Source organism: Lycium barbarum, chromosome 6 (genome assembly GCF_019175385.1).
Source record: "Lycium barbarum isolate Lr01 chromosome 6, ASM1917538v2, whole genome shotgun sequence".
Lineage (NCBI taxonomy): Eukaryota > Viridiplantae > Streptophyta > Magnoliopsida > Solanales > Solanaceae > Lycium > Lycium barbarum.
Window position 1 is genome coordinate 10,222,141 of NC_083342.1, and position 19,590 is coordinate 10,241,730.

Here is a 19,590-nt window from a genome sequence, read left to right on the forward strand (position 1 = left end):
TGATAGTTAGCTAAAATTATCTCAGAATTATAATTTCGGGATTAATTTATCTCACTTTTTGGAATTATTTTATAACATCTTCCAGATAGGATAAAATAATTCCAGAATAAGTGGGATAAGGTGGGATATCCCATGATAAGGCTTCATTTTGTACCGTTTTTGATAAAAGATATAAATTTATCCCAAAATAAATTTATAGTTCCTATTAAATACGATATAAAAAATTAGTGCTGAAATATCTCAACCTATATCATACACCAAACGACCCCTTGTTCTCTTGCTTCAATTATTCAATTGAGATAGTAATAAATAATCAAGAAATCAGACTCCATTATGAATTTTTTTTTGTTGTTGTATGAAAAGTCATGCTTTTAGAAAAGAGAAAAAAGGACAGTTTCGCTTATTTTCTTTTCTTATGGCTGTCAGTTGTAGACTGTGGCTACTAATGCTAGTAAACATATTTGTTTCAATTACAAGTAAGATCGCTAGCTAAAGAGATAGAGAGAGAAAATCACTGATCAATAGAGAGAGAAAATCACTGATCATTCTTCTTTGCAAATTACTCGTCATTCAACAGGTATGATAAAATTCTTAGTAGTGAGTATTTGTAGATGGAAACATTAAGTAGGCGTTTGGTCATAGAAATAAAAAAAAAAATCATTTTTTTTTGAAATTTTAGAGTTGTAATTAAAGTTAGAGTTGTGTTTAATCATAGTTTTTAAAAATATATTTTTTTGTTGAAATGTACTTATTTTGGTTGTGAAAAAGGTGAAAAATTTGGAAAACAAGTTTTTATTGTTTTTCAGAAGTTGTATTTGGAATTTTCATTTCGGAAAAAAGTAAAAAAAAAAAAAATCCGGAAAAAGTTGAATGATTCCTATGGCCAAACGCTTACTTAGGACCCGTTTGGCCATAGAAACCCATTTTTTTTTTTTTTTGAATTTTGAAGTTGGAGATGTTTTTGGCCATAATTTTTGCAAATAATATTTTGTTGTTGAAATGTATTTTTCCAACAAGGTTTTAGTTGTGAAAAAAGTGATAAAAGAATTTTCATGGCCAAATACTGATTTTTGAAAAAAGTGAAAAAAATTTCGAAAAAAAGTGAATAATTCTTATGGCCAAACGGGTCTCAATTCTCAGGGAAAAAGGTTAAATATAACCGATATATTTTATTAGCTAACTTGATCATCCGTATGGCCAAACGGGTCTCAATTCTCAGGGAAAAAGGTTAAATATAACCGATATATTTTATTAGCTAACTTGATCATCCGTTATACATTGCGGCCAATTATACCCCTGTCATCTTCAAACTTTACACATATATCCCCATTTGGATGGAATTCGAAATTAACCTAAATTATCCCATTGCCTCTTTAACCCGACCCGCAGCCCTAAGACTTACAGTGATTATTCCGAGGTTTCTAGGGAGATAATTCGTGATTATTTTTCATTTTATCTTTTTCTTTTAATTTTCGACAGCAAATTAATGCTCTTTTGGCTTTACATTCGGATCTCTATTAGCTCCATAGATTTCGATACATTTTTTAGGTGTTTTTTTTTTTTTTTGGTGCAATAGGGTTTTTTTTTTTTTTGGTGCAATAGGGACTCACTAACCAATAGTGTTTTCCTGCAAAATAGCTAGATGTAATTGAATTTTTATAATATAACAAAATAAATCTTAGGTTATTGCTGCTGAAGGAGATGGTGGTAGGGTTGCGGGTCGAGTTAAAAGAGGCAATCGGGTAATTTAGATTGATTTGGGATTCTATCCAAATAAGGGTATATATGTGAACTTTGAACACGGCAAGGGTATAATTGGCCGCAATGTGTAACAGATGATAAAGTTAGTTAATAAAATAAAGTAAAGGGCTATATTTGACAGTTTTCCCTTTCTTAAAATCATCTTGATTTTGAGTATCATTGTCCTATCTTGCCTATCAAACTCGTATTCTTTCTTTTGCATGATCATCAAACATCAACAAGAGTATATCTTTCTTTTTCTGGGCTATAGAACTATATCTTTCTCTATTTTGGAAATATGTAAAATTAGCATCCAAATTTCACCCTTAATGACACAATTTATTTGGACCCACATAATATAAGTAGGCGTTTGGCTATGAAAATCAAATATTTTTCACTTTATTTGATATTTTGGAGTTGGAGTCGAAGTTGGAGCTGAAGATGGAGTTATGTTTGGTTATAGTTTTTGCAAAGAATATTTGGTTGTTTGAATGTATTGAAAGTGAAAAAAGTGGGAAAAAAAAGGTGAAAAATAAGTTTTTGTTATTTTTCAAATTTCAAATATAACTTCAAGTTGTATTTGGATTTTTTATGGCCAAACACCATAAAGTAAAAAAAGTAAGAAAATATTCCTGAAAAAAGTGAATAATTCTCATGGACACACGGGCCCTAAATTTTTTTTCTTCCACTAGGATATTAAAAATGAAAAGATATGTGAAACTTTAACCACCCCTCATTTAATTATTTGTAGTTAGGGTAATCTTGGTACTTTTTAGCTCATGTGTGAATGTAAAGTGCCATTCAAACAAGGAATCCAATCCAATTTTGTTAAATATAGACTTCGCCAATAATTTATTTTCAAGAATGTTTTTTTTTTTTAAAAAAATTAAATGAAGAAAGTAGACTAAACATATAATATGTTTGGTCAAGCTTCTAAAAAGTATTTTTTTTAACTATTTTTCAAAAAAATACTTTTGGCGAAAAATAGTTTGTGTTTGGCCGATTGATTTAAAAATTACTTTTGAGTAGCAATTAGTGTTTGACTAAATTTTTAAAAAGTGTTTCTAATTGTATTTTTCTCAAAAGCACTTTTGGGCAAAAGTTGCTATTTTTAGCTTCTGAAAAATTGCTTCTGATACTGTTAAAAATATTTATTTTCACCCAAAAACTTAATAAAATATCCTACTTTAAAAAAAAAATACTTATTAAAAAAATATGTACTTTTGAAGAGAAAATTAAATTGGCCAAACAAAGCTAATATTCATGAGATTATTCTAAGATAGAAACATTATTAATCTTCTCAAAATTCTTAAAGTCATTTTGTGGTTCCTTGTTTCGCTTTGCAGATTTCGAAAATGGAGGTTGGCTTAGCAGTTGGTGGTGCATTTCTCTCTTCAGCTTTGAATGTTCTCTTTGATAGGCTTGCTCCTCAGGGTGAGCTGCTCAAGATGTTTCAGAAGCATAAGGATGGTGTTCTGCTGTTAGGGAAGCTGAGGATGATTTTGCCTGGCCTTCAAGTTGTTCTAAGTGATGCAGAGAATAAGCAAGCATCAGATCCATGTGTGAGCCAGTGGCTTAACGAGCTTCGAGATGCTGTGGACGGTGCTGAAAACTTAATAGAAGAAGTCAATTATGAAGCTTTGAGGCTTAAGGTGGAAGGTCAGCATCAAAACATTGCTGAAGGAATAAGCTACTTGCAGGTAATTGGCCTTCACTTGGGCCTACATGACGAATTTTTTCGTAACATAAGGAAGAAGTTGGAAGGCACCATTGAAACGGTGAAGGGCTTGCAAGAGCAAATTGGTTACCTTGGCTTGAAGAAACATTTTGTTTCGACTAAACAGGAAACTAGGACACCTTCAACTTCTTTGGTTGGTGAATCTGGTATCTTTGGTAGGGAGGATGAAAGAGAGAAATTGGTTGGACGTTTACTGTCTGAAGATGCAAATGGAAAAAATCTGACTGTAGTCCCTATTGTTGGCATGGGGGGCGTGGGCAAGACAACACTTGCTAAAGTGGTTTACAATGATGAGAAGGTGAAAAACCAATTTGATTTGAAAGCTTGGTATTGTGTGTCTGAACCATATGATGCTCTCAGAATAACAAAAGGGTTACTGCAGGAAATCGACTCATTTGACTTAAAGATTGATAACAATCTCAATCAGCTACAGGTCAAATTGAAGGAAAGCCTAAAGGGAAAAAGGTTTCTTGTTGTCCTTGATGACGTGTGGAATGATAACTATAATGAGTGGGATGACTTGAGAAATCTTTTTGTACAAGGAAATATAGGAAGTAAGATCATCGTGACGACACGTAAGGAGAGTGTTGCCTTGATGATGGGTAGTGAGGCAATCAACGTGGGGACTTTGTCGAGTGAAGTATCTTGGTCTTTATTCAAAAGGCATGCATTTGAAAACATAGATCCTATGAAACATCCAGAACTTGAAGAGGTTGGAAAACAAATTGCACACAAGTGCAAAGGATTGCCTTTAGCTCTAAAGGCACTTGCTGGTATTTTACGCTCCAAACCAGAGGTTGATCAGTGGAGAGACATTTTAAGAAGTGAAATATGGGAGCTGCCAAGTCATTCGAATGATATATTACCAGCATTGATGTTGAGCTACAATGATCTTCCTGCACGTTTAAAGCAATGTTTTGCTTATTGTTCAATATATCCCAAAGATTATCAATTTAGCAAAGACCAAGTTATTCACCTGTGGATTGCAAATGGTCTTGTACAGCATTTGGATTCAGGTGAGAAAGATTTTCTCGATTTGAGATCCAGATCATTGTTCGAAAGGGTCCTAGTGTCTTCTAAATGGAATCTGGAGAGATTCTTAATGCATGACCTTGTCAATGATGTGGCCCAAATTGCATCTTCAAAAGGTTGTATCAGGTTGGAAGATAACGAAGGATCTCATGTTTTGGGAAAAAGTCGACACCTGTCATATTCAATGGGATTTGATGGTGAATTTCTAGAGTTGAAACCCCTCTGCAATTTGGAGCAGCTGAGGACATTGCTTCCAATCAATATCTCTTTACCAAAACATATGGGTCGCGATAGCTTGATTGATCTAAGCAAGAGGGTGCTGCATAACATATTGCCAACACTAAGATCCTTAAGGGCACTATCACTGTCTCGTTATAAGATTACGGAGTTGCCGAATGTCTTGTTTATCAAATTAAAACTCCTAAGATATTTGGACCTTTCTCGGACAGCGATAAGAAAATTACCAGATTCCATTTGTGCACTGTATAACTTAGAGACACTTCTCCTGTCACATTGTAGTTGTCTTAAGGAGTTACCACCGCAGATGGAAAGGTTGATCAACTTGTGTCACCTTGACATTAGCGGCACTCTTCTCTTGGAGATGCCGCTACAACAAAGTAAGTTGAAAAGCCTCCATGTGCTAGTGGGAGCTAAGTTTCTTCTGACTGGTTGCAGTGATTCGAGAATAAGAGATTTGGGTGAACTACATAACTTGTATGGAACTCTATCAATTCTAGAGTTGCAAAATGTGGTTGATAGAAGGGAAGCTCAGAAGGCAAAGATGAAGGAAAAGGAACATGTTCAGATGTTATCATTGAAGTGGAGTAAAAGTATTGCCAACAATTCACAAATAGAAAGATACATACTTGATGAGCTAAAACCAAGTAGAAACATAAAAGAACTCAAAATCGCTAGATATAGAGGGACAGAATTTCCAAATTGGTTTGCTGATTATTCGTTTCTTAAGCTGCTGGTGAAATTGTCTCTTAGCAAGTGCGAGAACTGTTTTTCCTTGCCATCACTAGGACAACTTCCTTCATTGAAATTCCTCGCCATTAGAAGGATGGATCGAATAACAGAGATGACTGAAGAATTCTATGGCAGTTCGTCCTCCAAAAATCCTTTTAACTCTCTTGAGAAACTTATAATTGAGGAGATGCCGGAGTGGAAGCAGTGGCATGTACTAGGGAACGGAGAGTTCGCTGCACTTCGGGACCTTTCAATTGAAGATTGCCCCAAGTTGATCGGAAAGTTTCCTGAAAATCTTTGTTCTCTAACAACATTGAGAATTTCAAAATGTCCTGAACTCAATTTGGAGACACCTATCCAACTTTCAAATTTGAAAGAGTTTAGAGTTTATGGTTCTCCTAAGGTTGGAGTTCTTTTTGATGACATTGAACTGTTTACATCCCAACTTCAGGGAATGAAGCAGATTGCTCAATTAGAAATTCATGATTGTCTGTCTCTGACCTCCTTACCTATTAGCATTCTGTCGAATACCTTGAAGACAATAAAGATATATTATTGTGGGAAACTGAAATTGGAGGCGTCAGTTGGTGAGATGTTTCTGGACAGATTGAAACTAAAAGGATGTGATTCTATAGATGATATATCACCTGAGTTGGTCCCCAGAGCACGTGATTTGAGTATAAATAATTGCCACAACCTTAAAAGGCTTTTGATTCCTACTGGGACTGAAACTCTCCAAATTAGTGTTTGTGAGAATGTTAAAAGACTTTCGGTGGCATGTGGGACTCAGATGACGTCATTGATTATTTACAACTGCGAGAAGCTGAAGTGGCTGCCAGAACGTATGCAGGAACTCCTTCCATCTCTTAAGGAACTGACACTGTTTGAATGTCCAGAAATAGAGTCCTTTCCTGAAGGAGAATTGCCTTTCAATTTAGAAGTCCTTCAGATCTGCTATTGCAAGAAACTGGTGAATGGCCGAAAGGAGTGGCATTTACAGAGACTCCCCTGTCTCAAAGAGTTACACATCTTCCATGATGGCAGCGATGAAGAGATTCTTGTTGATGAGAATTGGGAGTTGCCTAGCTCTATTCGAAGTCTTGAAATATCCAATCTGAAAACATTAAGCAGCCAAGTTCTCAAAAGCCTCACCTCTCTTGAATATCTATATACTGGTAGGTTACCTCAAATTCAATCACTGCTGGAAGAAGGGCTTCCCTCATCTCTTGCTGAGATAATATTAGATGCCCACCATCTCCATTCACTACCGATGGAAGATCTTCTGCGCCTCACTTCTCTTCAATGTCTACAGATCTGGGATTGCCCTAATCTCCAATCCCTTCCAGTAAAAGGGATGCCCTCCTCCCTCTCTAAGCTGACCATTAGTAATTGCCCTAATCTCCAATCCCTTCTAGTAAAAGGGATGCCCTCCTCCCTCTCTAAGCTGACCATCAGTAATTGCCCTAATCTCCAATCCCTTCCAGTAAAAGGGATGCCCTCTTTCCTCTTTTACCTATCTATTTCCAACTGCCCATTGCTCAAACCACTCCTAGAATTTGAGAGAGGGGAATACTGGCCAAATATTGCTCAAATTCCCTACATAGATATCGATGGGCAATGCCTGTGATGATTCAAACGAATGGCGCTCCGACAGATGTAAGTTATTCTTTTCCCACAGAAGCTTTTTATTTTTGTTTACTATCCCTTTGCTTTTTTGTTAATTCTTTTCCTTTTTAAATTCTTGCTGAGCAGTGTGGAGCGTCTATTGCACTGCAAAGCCAAGGAATCATCTTCAGATTGGGGATGAATTTAATTTAAAATGACGGAAAAAAAGGTAATAAAAAACGAAATCTGCTATAGGTAGGAATTGAAATAATTTGCTTTGGAAAGTTGATAGCTCAATGTAATATTAATGAGCTAGTAATCTGTTACCAAGCACATATATGTTTATTGCCTTTGGAATTTCATCTCAATAGCAATTCATGAATTCTTGTTATATATCTCACTCTTCATCTTACTTGACTATTAAGAAAGACTCTCTTTTCTTAATGTAATATTAGTGAACTAGTAATCTTTTATGGAGCCGTTTGGACATGATTTGAAATCATGATGATTTGAAGTTGAAGTTTTGTTTGGACATGCAATTTGGATTTCTTAAGTTATATTTTTTCTCATAGACATAAAAACCTCACAAGTAGTAAAAACCATCAAAACATTCCCAATTCTTATACAATCTTACCAAATGAGCAAATCATACTTCATAACAAAATTAATACGCTACTATAAGGCCTTTCTAAAAAATATAACAACAATTGATCGAACTTTAGTTCAATAAAAAGAAACTAAATTTGTTATAATATACTACCAACTTGCAAATCTTTTAATATTTGATATAAATGGTTGGTAAACATGGTCGGTAAATATATCTATCAACTTATGGACATTTTTTTACAAAATATAAACTTATGGGTTAAGTTTTACATTTAAAAAAAATTGAAATCATGATTTGGAATCCTAAATCATACCTTTTTGGAGAATTTGGGATTTGAAATCATGATATGAAGTTGAATTTGAAATTTTGTACAAATTGCATAAACAAATGCTGATTTGAAATCAAAATAATTTCATATCGCATGGTCAAATGTCTACTAAGACTCTCTTTTCTTGTCTATTAACCTATGTTCTCCCTCAAATCTTGCAGACTGGAAAATTATTCCCCATCATGGAAGCTATTATATGTAAGTTCATTTTTTGTCTTTTCAGTAGCTTTTTATTTTTCGTCTAAAGATGAAGTTCGTGCTATTAGAAGCACAACTTACTCTCTAGATAACCTGCCAGTTATATTTGAAAACTTCTCCTCGCTTGTCTATTGGTCGTTTCAGTTCGTTGATCCATTTATTAGTGCAGGAATTGTTCAATCAATTTGTGGAATTACTAGGGAGTGCACAAATGCTTGTAAAATGAAATCTCTGTTTCACAATCAAGTATGTTTGCCTATTCCCTGTAATAAGACTACATCAAGCTTGGAAAGCAAAAATTTTGAAGGAAAATTTTCATACCCGGTTCTTCTTCATTTAGAAGTGCTTTATTCATTGTGCTTTAACATGTAGATAACTTGACAGTTAATTTTGTGGAATTCTCCTTTGCTTGTCTATTAGCTTTATTTGGTGGTTGATCCATTGTCATTGTAGGAGTTGTTCAATCTCCGAGCCGCGTATATATAATTGACGTAATCTCCAATCGCTTCCAGATACTATGGGACTGCTCTCTTCCATGTCTGAACTATGTATTTCCAACTGTCTGTTGCTCGAACCGCATCTAGAATTTGAGAAGGGGATTACTTGCCAAAAATTGCTCATATTTCCTACATCTAAATTGACCTGGAATACCTGTAATGATTAAAACGAGTGGTGCTCTGATAAATGTAACTTACTCGTTTTCTTATTTTCAATAGCTAGCTTTTTATTTTTTGTTACTTCTCTTTTCTTGTTTATTAATTCTTTTCCTGTGTTAAATCTTGTTGAGCAGCATGTAGCGTCCTTTGACACTGTGAAGCCGATGAAGCATCTTCAGATCAGGATGAAAGATGAGAAAAGAGGTAACATGTTGCAACTACAGAAATTTTATACATTGTGAGAAAAAAAAGAAAGACCTAGTTTAGGTAGGAAACAGGAGTAATAATTTTATCTAGGAAGTTCATAGCAAAGCGTAATATTAATAAACTAGAAGCCTTTTTATCATTCGCAATATGTTGATACGTCGGCCATATGTGCATAGTCTTATGAAATATGAGGCAATCTTATTTGAAAAAGCTGAAGATAAACTCAATAGAATTACCGCTGCGAATACGCCCGCCTAGTTCATGTTTCAACTTTTCCAGTGACTTGAGAAAGGAGGGAGTTGTGTTCACCATTGTGCTTTGATAACGTGTAGAATCTTATTGCCCTCCGGAAATGCAGAGTCTCTAATAGGATATTGAAAGTGCATGTGGAAGAAAGTTCTAGTTTCTATATATAAAAAATACAAGCGGTCGTTTCCAGATAACTTAACATCTAAAAGCATCAGAACAATGAATCACCTGGCTTCAATTTTTTTCTTGATCAGGATTTTGGTAATGATATGTTCTTAGCTCAGTTGGTGAAATGAGAGTCGGGCTAAAATTCTCCATTGAATAGAAAATCACCTCGAATGTGGTCTGTCAACAAACTGCGAGGAGAAGTACTTCTCTTGATCAGTCTTTGAACCAAATATTGGGCAAAATTCTGTAAGTATGAACACCTATTAAAAGGACTAGTCATTTTATAGTATCAATTAAATGATCCAGTGGTATTAACGATCAGAACTGATATTTTGTCCAAATTACAATAGGCCGTTGCTTGTTTGTAAATTCTTCTTTTTCTTAAATATGGTTAAGCAGCGTGGAGCGTCTACTTCCACCGTGTAGCCATAAAGTAATGCTAATGTACTACAAATCTTTTACCATTAACATAGGTAGATATGTCAGCTGGATGTGCATGTATTCTGAAACATGAACTAATCTTGCTTGAAGATTTTAGTTCATGTACTGCTTGAAGTTTCATCTCAATAGCAAATTCATGTACTGTTGTTGTTTCCTTTTTTCCAGTGTGTTGATCAAGGAAGAGGTGTTTCAGGTTAATGATTGTATCCAATATGCGTCGATAAAGTCTTCCCGCATCCCTCTATGTTCTGGTAATCATTAATTTCCTATCACTGAACTATGTATTTATGGTATCTGTTGCTTGAACCATGTTTACACTCAGAAAGGTGAGGACTGGCCTAAGATTTCTAGCTCCCATCTGAAAGGATCGGTGGTGAACTTATCTAACAAAGAAGTTCATGCTACTAGGAACAACACTTACTCTTTAAATAACCTGCCAAGTATTTTTGAAAATTTCTCCTTGCTTGTCTAGTAGTCGTTTCAGTTTGTTGATCCATCTATTATTGCAGGAGTTTTTCTTTGATCTTGAGTTTCTAACTGCACTGCATTTCATAAGTAAAACTGATAAATCTTTTCATTTTTCGAATCTCTAGAGTAGTTGGATATTAAATTGTCATCTTCCAGATTCATTTTCCTGTCTGTATTTGTGCCTTTTGTGGGGGGTCAACTGCATATGGCAACTATTTAGAACTCGAAAATCAGCACTTAATTGCATCAGAGATGTCATTAAAACTATGCTAGATGCTGAGAAATTGAGAATTGGCACTGCTATTCAGCATCAGCATTGATTTGTATCAGAGATGAATTGGCAGCCTTGACATTGCTTTATTAAAACTATGACATAGTCAAACTATTTCACTTGGCAGTCAAATAAAATACGTCTATTGGCTAAGAGTTCTAACACTTTTTCTTTTGTTTTCAGTTTGGTTTTCTTTGAGTAAGGAGGTAATAATTTCCAAGTCACACGACCATCTACGTTGTCTTCCTTGAGATGAAGCATGCCTCGCAGCACATGGAACATACGGCTCCAATCAAAGGTACGTGAGAAAAAAGTTGTTTAATGTTAGCACAAAAGAACATATTTCTACATTATGGTTGGATTATAGAAAAGATATTACTTTTTCAGTGTTGGGATTTGGACAAAGCTCAACGATTATCTGGGAAGGGAAAAGTTTTCGAAGGTCTCTTTGCTCAAATCGAGAAGGTTAAGCTGTTGAATTTTTTAAGTGGTATTTACTATCACGTGGATTGAACATCAGGACTATAGCTGTAATAGTTTGTAGTGTTCGCTTTGGGCCTGGGCTAACACGACTTTAAAACGTGTCACTTGGGTCTAAGGCTCGCTTCCTTATATACCCGCTTCCTTATATACCTTTGCCAATGTGGTATTTGCCTATTATAGCACAATGACGTCCTCTTTATTCTGGATACGTCTTGGCCAACGGAAGGCAAAAGATGACATGATTATTGGACTTTCCGTGTTATCTGGATTTCTGGAGGTGTAATGGTTTAGAGTAAACTGTATAAATGCACTGTAAACTGTATAAGAAATAAGGGAGACTTTGAGGAGAGAAATATGTGCATAAATTCTTAATGTTGTTTCTCCCAATTTACTGATTTTCCAGCCCTGATTTGAGTTTCTTTCCTACGTTTCTGTATCGATTACATTTATTTTGAGCCAATGGTCTATCGGAAACAATCTTTCTATACCATAAAGGTAGAGGTAAGGTTTGTGTACATCTTACTTTCCCTAGACCCTACTTGTGGGATTACACTGGGTATGTTGTCGTTGTTGAGACTGTAGCTTGTTTGGCCAAACTTATTTTTCCCCAAAAGTGCTTATTTTTCCAATAAGTGTTTATTTTTAAAAAGTGAGTTGGTCAAGCTTTTGGGAGAAAATAAGTGCTTCTGTGGAGTACTTGAAGCTGTTTTTCAAAAGCTAAAAAAATAGCTTCCACTCAAAAACACTTTTTTGAAAAGCACGTTGAGAAAAATACATTTAGAAACACTTATTAAAAGCTTGGTCAAACACTAATTGCTGTTCAAAAGTGTTTTTTGATTAATTGGTAAAATACAAACTTTTTCGGGCTAAAAGTACTTTTTTGAAAAGTGCTTATCAAAATAAGCTGATTTTATAAGCTTGACCAAATAAACTATCAATTTGAGTTATTTTTAATTGTTTATCTTGTGTTTTAAGAGAGCATAATCACTTTCTATGATCACTGTGAAAAAAAATTAGGAATTAGTTTCAAAGTTAACTAGTAATTTATCGTTAAATAGTTTGTAATCAACAGAATCTTTTGATAATGCTAACCACTCAAAAGCATTTTAGCTAATACAAAGCTTCTTGCTTGATCCATTTCCTTTTTTCATCCATTTTCATTTTATTGTAAAATTTAGCACCAAATTTCATCCTCAATATAATTTAGGGAAAAGGTGCAAATATACCCCTCAACTTTAAGATTTAGAGCAGATATACCCCCGTTAAAAAATTGTGTACATATATCCTTATCGTTACAAAATGGTGCAAATATACCCCTGCCTTTACACAGTGCAAATATACCCTTTTTGCTAACAATTATTTTTTAAAACTTATTTAGCTTATTTTTTAATTAAAAAAATGCCACTTGGCTTTAAAAAAAAGGTGTACCTTTTTTTTTTAGTAGACATTTTTTTTTTGGGTAGATCGGGTCTGGTTCGTTTAAAAAAATGGGTAGGTTTTTTTTTTTTTTTTTTTAAAGCCGTGAAGATATTTTTTAAACAAACTAGACCCGACCTACCAGAAAAAAAAAATGTTTCCATGTGACGTTAGAAAAATATGTCTACTCAAAAAAAAAAAAATGAGCAGACTTTACTTTTAAAGCCAAGTGCCATTTTTTTAATTAAAACTATGCTAAATGATTTTTTTTTTAAATGTCGCTAGAGAAAAAGGTATATTTGCACTATTTGTGTAAGGGCAGGGGTATATTTGCACCAATTTGTAACGGTAAAGGTGTTATATCCCTTTTTAACCGGATCAAAATAGTGTACAACATATTGGTGAGTCTTAATTAATTATGCAAAGAGTCGCCACCTAATTATTTTTTAAGGTGAATTAGGACATCTAAAATAACGCTAAATTAACTCTGGTTTAAAGGTCTACTCAACTTATATGATTATAGGTAAGGGTTCTAATTATCCTAAAAGGAAGGTGTTAAACATCCTTTAAAATCCGTTAAATGCGCTTAACCGGTTAAACTTAGGTAAATTAAGTAGGCTTCGAAAAGTCATTTAAACACAAATGCTAGTGCAATTTTGTTAAAACTTACGCGTTAAAATTTCATGTCATTTGAAAATAACTCAAGTGTTTTTAGATTAAAAAGACTTGAGTATTAAAAGAATACTTGAAACAAAAAATGAAGCAAAAGTTGGGAACATCGTTTTCCTAAAACAAGCCAAACTTGAACCTTTTTAATAGAGCATTTTAAATCATTACATGGGATTTAGCTTAAACTTGAAAAATAAGTAGACAGAAGATTACTTAGAACTTTAGACCGAAAAGGCCCTCCTCAAAACACGATATAAAGAAATTTGTTTTGCTCTCCAAAAGATTTAACTGATTTCAAATAGTTAGTTAATTCACTTACAACTCCATCTTTTTTGTTAAAAAGAAATATACCCTATATATTGTTTCCCTTTTAAAAAACTGTTCGGGATTGATTTTAAAAAAATGACTCATAAGACAAAAAAAAAATTGTAGGACAATATAAAATGCAATGGGCGACTCTTTTCTTCGTCCCTCTCCTTTTCTTGCTTATGTTAGGATGAGTTTCGAGAGACACAAAGTGAAGGAGTAAAGTTGTTTTGATTCAGTGCCAGAATTGTGGAATAGCATCGAGTTCCACGTAGAACTCTTGAAACTCCATTATTCATGCAAGGTAAAGAAAACAAAATAAAAGATGAAATTAGAAGAGTAATCTGTACTTGTAAGAAAAATGAAACATGCTATCAAATTTCACAAACAGATACGGTAAAAGAATGTCTAAGCTTAGATAATATTAATTAGGTAGTCTTCTTGCTTATCAATATAAAATAATCATATAATATTTTAAGGGCTAAAGACAATTTTAAATTAACAAATAGAAATCACAGGCAGCTTTCAAATATTTTCATAAGGACTTAGCATGAGGTTTCCGAAATATGAACAGATGAACACACCAAAATCAATTAGTCTATCAACACACTTATTTTGTCAATCAAAAATACTACTTCAAACTCAAATAAGGCATTTTAGATCTGATATGTAGGTCTCCATCAAACGAAAAAAAATCCAGTTTCTGTCACTTGTAATTGGTTTAAAAAAAATAAAATGAGAACGTGCTTCAGTCTAAATATTACTCTTTCGAATTATGCAGATACTCATTTTATTTTATATTTCTAAGCATGTGAATGAGACCTAATTCACATTTCTTTATACTGAAATGAACTTTAAAACATGATTGCTAACATGCAATCAAAATATAGTAAATTTTCAACAATAAAGAGTGGGTGCAGTGAACGGGACTTTGGATCTCCAATCTATGCTCGAACACGAAAGATGCTAAGATCCGAGAATGAATGCTTAGTACTTTGAACAAAACAATATGAAGTAAGATAATAATAGCTTCAAAGGGAAAAGTGGCTCGAAAATGAGTAGGAAAGCAAGTATTTATATTGACCAACTAGGGTTTTTTGGGTGGGGTTTTGAATTATTACACTGTTTAAATCCGAACGCTGGCATTTTGGACGGACTTGGTCAGATGACATGTACATGTACAGAAACTATATTTCGAATAATTTCGGTTAAATATGAAAGAGGGAGCGTCCTTCTGAGAAGATCGGTGGATTATTGTGTAGAAGAGGAAAGAGAGGCCCCAGAAGTGAAACCCTAGCTGAATTATTAGGATTAAAATATGAGACTTAATAGGGTTCGTTAGATTATTTTTAGTGAATGCCCGAGATTGGTTCTTCAACAGTAGCTTTAGAGGGCCTTTTGGGCTGGTCTGAATAGGTAAGTTTGGGCCTATTTTGGTCTGGTCTGAAGGGCCGTTTGGACTTGGGAATGGGCCATTTGGGTTCCTATTTTGGGGGTTTTTATGTTGTAAAATTTACTTGGCATAGGTTCCATTATTATCTATTTATGGAACATAATTAAACTTTTCAATAATTATATTTAGTAGCTAAAATATATCATATTTACTTCACATAACTACCATGTTTTTACCACTCATCTGATAACTTCCCACTCCCCTAAATTTAAGCAAAAAAAAAAGTGTCTCTCTCCTACCTCCTAAATACACGCCATTGTTCACCATATCCATTACTTTCCTCAAATTTCAAATCAGTTTTTCAATTATTCAACTTCCTTTTTTATCTCTAATTAACTACTCATTGATTTCTCTCACGTTTCAAATCTAATTCCCAAAATAAAGTAAGATTCTATACAGATTTTTAGTTTTTACCGTGTATTTAACCTATATTTTGGGTGTTTTTTTTTTTTTTTTCGTTTGAATCAGGAATGCAAGTCTAAGTAATTAACTATCAGTGTTTGTTCTTGGTTGTTTTTTTTTAGATTCAATTGGAATGACTAAGAAAGCTGCTACTCCGATGAGAAATACAAGTATAGAACCCGAATGTGCGATTCCTAATTTTTCTTTGGGAATTTCTCAACATGAAACTGCCATTGCAGGCTCTTATGCTGAGAATCGTTCAAAAAGAATTAACGATCCTAGGCGTTCTAAGGAATATGTTGATTCGAAGAGTAAACAAGAAGAAAAATTGAAAAATGTTTCTCAAATGGAGAAACAAAAGAAGAGAAAGGCTGGTGACAATGTTGTTAATGTTAAGGGCAAAAAAATTGCTAAAGCCAAACGTAATGTGGATGAGGATGATGATGAAGAGGTATATTTTTGTTGTATTTTCACTATATTTAGTTCTTTTTTTTTAGTTCAGTTATTACAGATCTGTGATTTAACCAGATCTATATTATATGTGCATTTTAAGTATATTTTCTGTGTTTTTTTACACATGTTTCTTCAGTTATTTCGTGTGTATTTTTCTTCACCATAACTGTGATTTTTAAGATTTTTAAGTACATTCAGTTATTTTTGTGTATATTTTGTTGACAGTTATTACAGTGATTTTTAAGTTTTTTAAGTACATTCAGTTATTATTTTGTTGACAGTTATTTTGTGTATATTTTTAAGTACATTCAGTCGATATATGTCAATCATACGTGTTTTTTGGCATTTTGTTTCAGGTATCTAAATTTTTGGTTACCAAGCACCCTACTGTGGCACCATCTATGTGTAGATACACGAATGTTAATGTAATGTGTTACACCTCAGAAAAAAAAAATTGAGTCCATGAAATAATTCTGCGGGTGAACAGTAGACGCGGAGGAACAGTACCGATGAACAGTAAAAATCAGAGACTAAAAAAACGAAAAAAATCTGATTTTTTTTCATTTTCTACCCCTCTCTCTCACTCTAAACTCTCTCTAAACCCTCCCAAAACCCTCCTAAAAGCTCTCTAAATCTTTCAAGTTGAACTCCTCCAAATCAAAGCAAGATTTCATCTTAGGAAATTGGAAACTAGTTAGGAAAGGATTATAGTATTTGGTGCTTGATGTGTGGCTGATTATTGAAGCTTGGAGCTAGGATTTTAGTTGAGTTTTCTGGGCAATAAGGTATGTAATATACTCTATTCTTGTTAATTAAGTTATTCATGGGAGAATTCCCTAGTTTAAAGTGAAGGGAATTATGTTATGAAGTCATAGATTAGTTGGTTCATATGGTTGCCTTGAGGGTTGTTTTTTTTATTGGAACTTTGAGAGATTTCTAGGTGCTTATATTGCTATATGAGGTTGTTGATATTGTTGTTGATGTTGTTGATAAGTTGTTGTTCTTGAATTTGGGAGAATAAAGTGTATAAAGATATTGTATACAAAGCGTATACCGGGCTGTTTTGTGTCGATATTTGGGGCTATTTTATGTAATTTTCGTGGCTGTTTTGTGACAATATTTTGGAGCGGTTTTATGTAATTTTCGTGGTTATTTTGTGACTATATTTTGGAGTTGTTTGGTATAATATTTGTGGCTGTTTTGCGATGATATTTTGGGGACTGTTTTATAGTCGTTATGGACTGTTTTGTGGGCTGGAATATCGGGGGATTGGCTGTAGTTGTTGTTGTTATATTATGGATATATAGAAATAAGGAAGTGTATACAAGCATTGGCATCCGAATGCATGTTGGGTTGTTTTGGGAGTAATTTAAGAATGGATTTAATCCTAGTTTGATATGAAATTGTTGGTATTGTTGTTGTTGGTATTTTGATTGATGTTTGGCTAAGTTGGAATTTCGAGGATTGTTAAGTTTACAGGGGAAATGCTGCCCAATTTTCTCTAGAATTTACGACGCGTTCTTATAGTCGATTAACTAATGTTAATACAAATTCTCCCGTGAAGGTAACGACGTGACATTGGGGGAGGGAAAGTGAACGACAACATAGCTAAACGACAAAGGTATGTGAGGCTAGTCCTTTCTTTCTAATGGCATGAATCCTATAGCATAAGTTTTTTTCCTCTTCATGAGTTCTTATTTTCCGGAAAGCTAGAAGCCTAAGTCCATAAATGTCTATATAAGATAAGAGATAAGAGATATGATATGATGATACCATATTGATAATGATGCTATTTATTTCTTACACTCACCTTATGTACTAATTCCTTCAAGGTGAGGCAGAATGTCAATAATTGCTCCATAATGAAATCGGGGGATCACGACCTTACGCCACCCCGACAGAGTATAGTTGATCTTAAGTCTTATGCATGTACTATGATAAGCATATTATGATAAGCATATTATTACAAGTATTTTTTTATGAGCATGTCATGATCATATTACACCGCGCCTAGTTGGCCGGGCAGTCACCGCCAAGGCGGGCAGCTATACGGATACACCATGACCTTTTGGCATGGGCAGACACCACTAGTGGGCGGCATGAGATGGTACCCCGGACGCGGGAGGCCTGGACGCGGGCTAATGTTATTGATTATTACACCGTTCCGATATGGACGGGCAACTTTCATATTATGCATATATGAAATTATGATGAGTATGAGTAAGACAGCATGCATTACTTCTTTTATGATTGTCATTCAGATTTAGATGTTTCATATTGATGTTCAAATTATATTAACACTGTCTTTCTTTATTATTTATGCCTCTCATACTCAGTACAATGTTCGTACTGACGTCCGTTTTCTTTGGACGCTGTGTTCATGCCCACAGGTAGACAGGGAGGTGAGCTTGGTCCAGACCCTTAGTAGCTGTCAGCTGATTGAGAGCACTCCATTGTCCGGAGATGCATATTTTGGGCACGACGGAGTCTTGTGCCGTCTATATGTTTAGTATGTCAGTAGAGGCTCGTAGATACGCAGTGTGGGTCAGATGGTCTCACAAGATGTTATTATTATGTATATATTATTTTGATGACCGAGAGGCAAATGTATATAAGTATTTATGTTTCTATATAAAATATGATTTTCCTACAATTCGTGTATAAAATTGGTAAAAGGGCATTAAATGAGTAAGATGAGTATTAGAATGAGTGGTGCTCGGTGGCTAGCCCCGGGTACCCGTCACGGCCCCTAGCTGGGTCGTGACATAATGCAAGATATTGGAGGCAAACTAACAGATCCACAGATGGATATGTTTAGGAATTCTTGTTTTGGTAAATATCTTAGAATGCAGCAATTGGATGTACAAACACAGATTTTTCGGTGCTTTATGGTCAAAGAACTTAGGGGAAGTACATATAGGTGCTTTACATTTGAAATAAATGGTAAAGTTCTGCGTTTTGGCCTTAGAGAATTTGCACTGATCACTGGGCTAGATTGTGTATCTGATGAAAATGATTTTGTTTATGATAACTCAAAACCGAATAGGCTTATGGTTGAGTATTTTGGTAGAAATCAGGAGAACCAATTGCCAGTTAAAAGACACGAGCTTATTGAGTGTTTCAACAAGACTGTTTGGGATGATAAAGGGGATGACGCAGTCAAGATGACAATATTGTATTTCATAAATACGTGGGTACATTGTGGTGAGCCGAACTCAACAAACATACCAAGGATCCATTTTGATGTTGTAGAGGACGGGAGATATAATGAGTATCCTTGGGGTAAAGATTCGTTTAGAGAGTTGGTTGTAAGCATCGGGCAGAAATATGCTGGTTTTAAGAAATATTATAGGATTCATGGTTTGCCGCTTGCTATGCAAGTATGGTTGTATGAATGTTGCTCAAAAGTCCCGTCCACCATTGCAGTTAAGACGGGGAATTTAATTCCTAGAATTTTGAACTGGCGGACTACGGAAGGAAAACCAGAATTCAAGAGATTGATGGATGGCATGTTCAGAGACGATAAAAATACGGTAAAACAGTCTTTTAACAGTTTTGTGTCTTTTACCATTTAACTGTTTTAATATGTTTGTTTTACATGCTATATTTTGATTATATTTTGTCTATATTTATGAAATAAGTCATTTGTGATCAATATATTTTGACTATATTTTCCTCATATTTTTAGTATGTTACCAATGTAGATATATACGGTAATATAGTTTCTATAT

The 19,590-nt window shown here is 34.4% G+C and overlaps 1 protein-coding gene across 17 annotated transcripts; it reads left to right on the top strand.

The window, feature by feature from the left end:
• Positions 1-339: 339 nt before the first annotated feature.
• LOC132600744 (putative disease resistance RPP13-like protein 1) lies at positions 340-11,566 on the top strand. Of its 17 annotated transcripts, none has more exons than XM_060314092.1 (11): positions 340-577; positions 3,087-7,135; positions 7,232-7,313; positions 8,181-8,217; positions 8,382-8,463; positions 8,671-8,903; positions 9,008-9,077; positions 9,584-9,743; positions 10,104-10,189; positions 10,861-10,975; positions 11,065-11,566. In XM_060314092.1, exon 2 carries the CDS (start codon positions 3,096-3,098, stop codon positions 7,104-7,106), a length of 4,011 nt encoding a protein of 1,336 aa, XP_060170075.1. In that variant the 5' UTR covers positions 340-577; positions 3,087-3,095; the 3' UTR covers positions 7,107-7,135; positions 7,232-7,313; positions 8,181-8,217; positions 8,382-8,463; positions 8,671-8,903; positions 9,008-9,077; positions 9,584-9,743; positions 10,104-10,189; positions 10,861-10,975; positions 11,065-11,566. The 17 variants fall into 17 exon arrangements, with proteins under 17 accessions (XP_060170075.1, XP_060170077.1, XP_060170073.1 ...); XM_060314094.1 differs by having other exon boundaries at positions 8,730-8,903; XM_060314090.1 differs by having other exon boundaries at positions 8,387-8,463.
• The last annotated feature ends 8,024 nt before the right edge of the window (positions 11,567-19,590 follow it).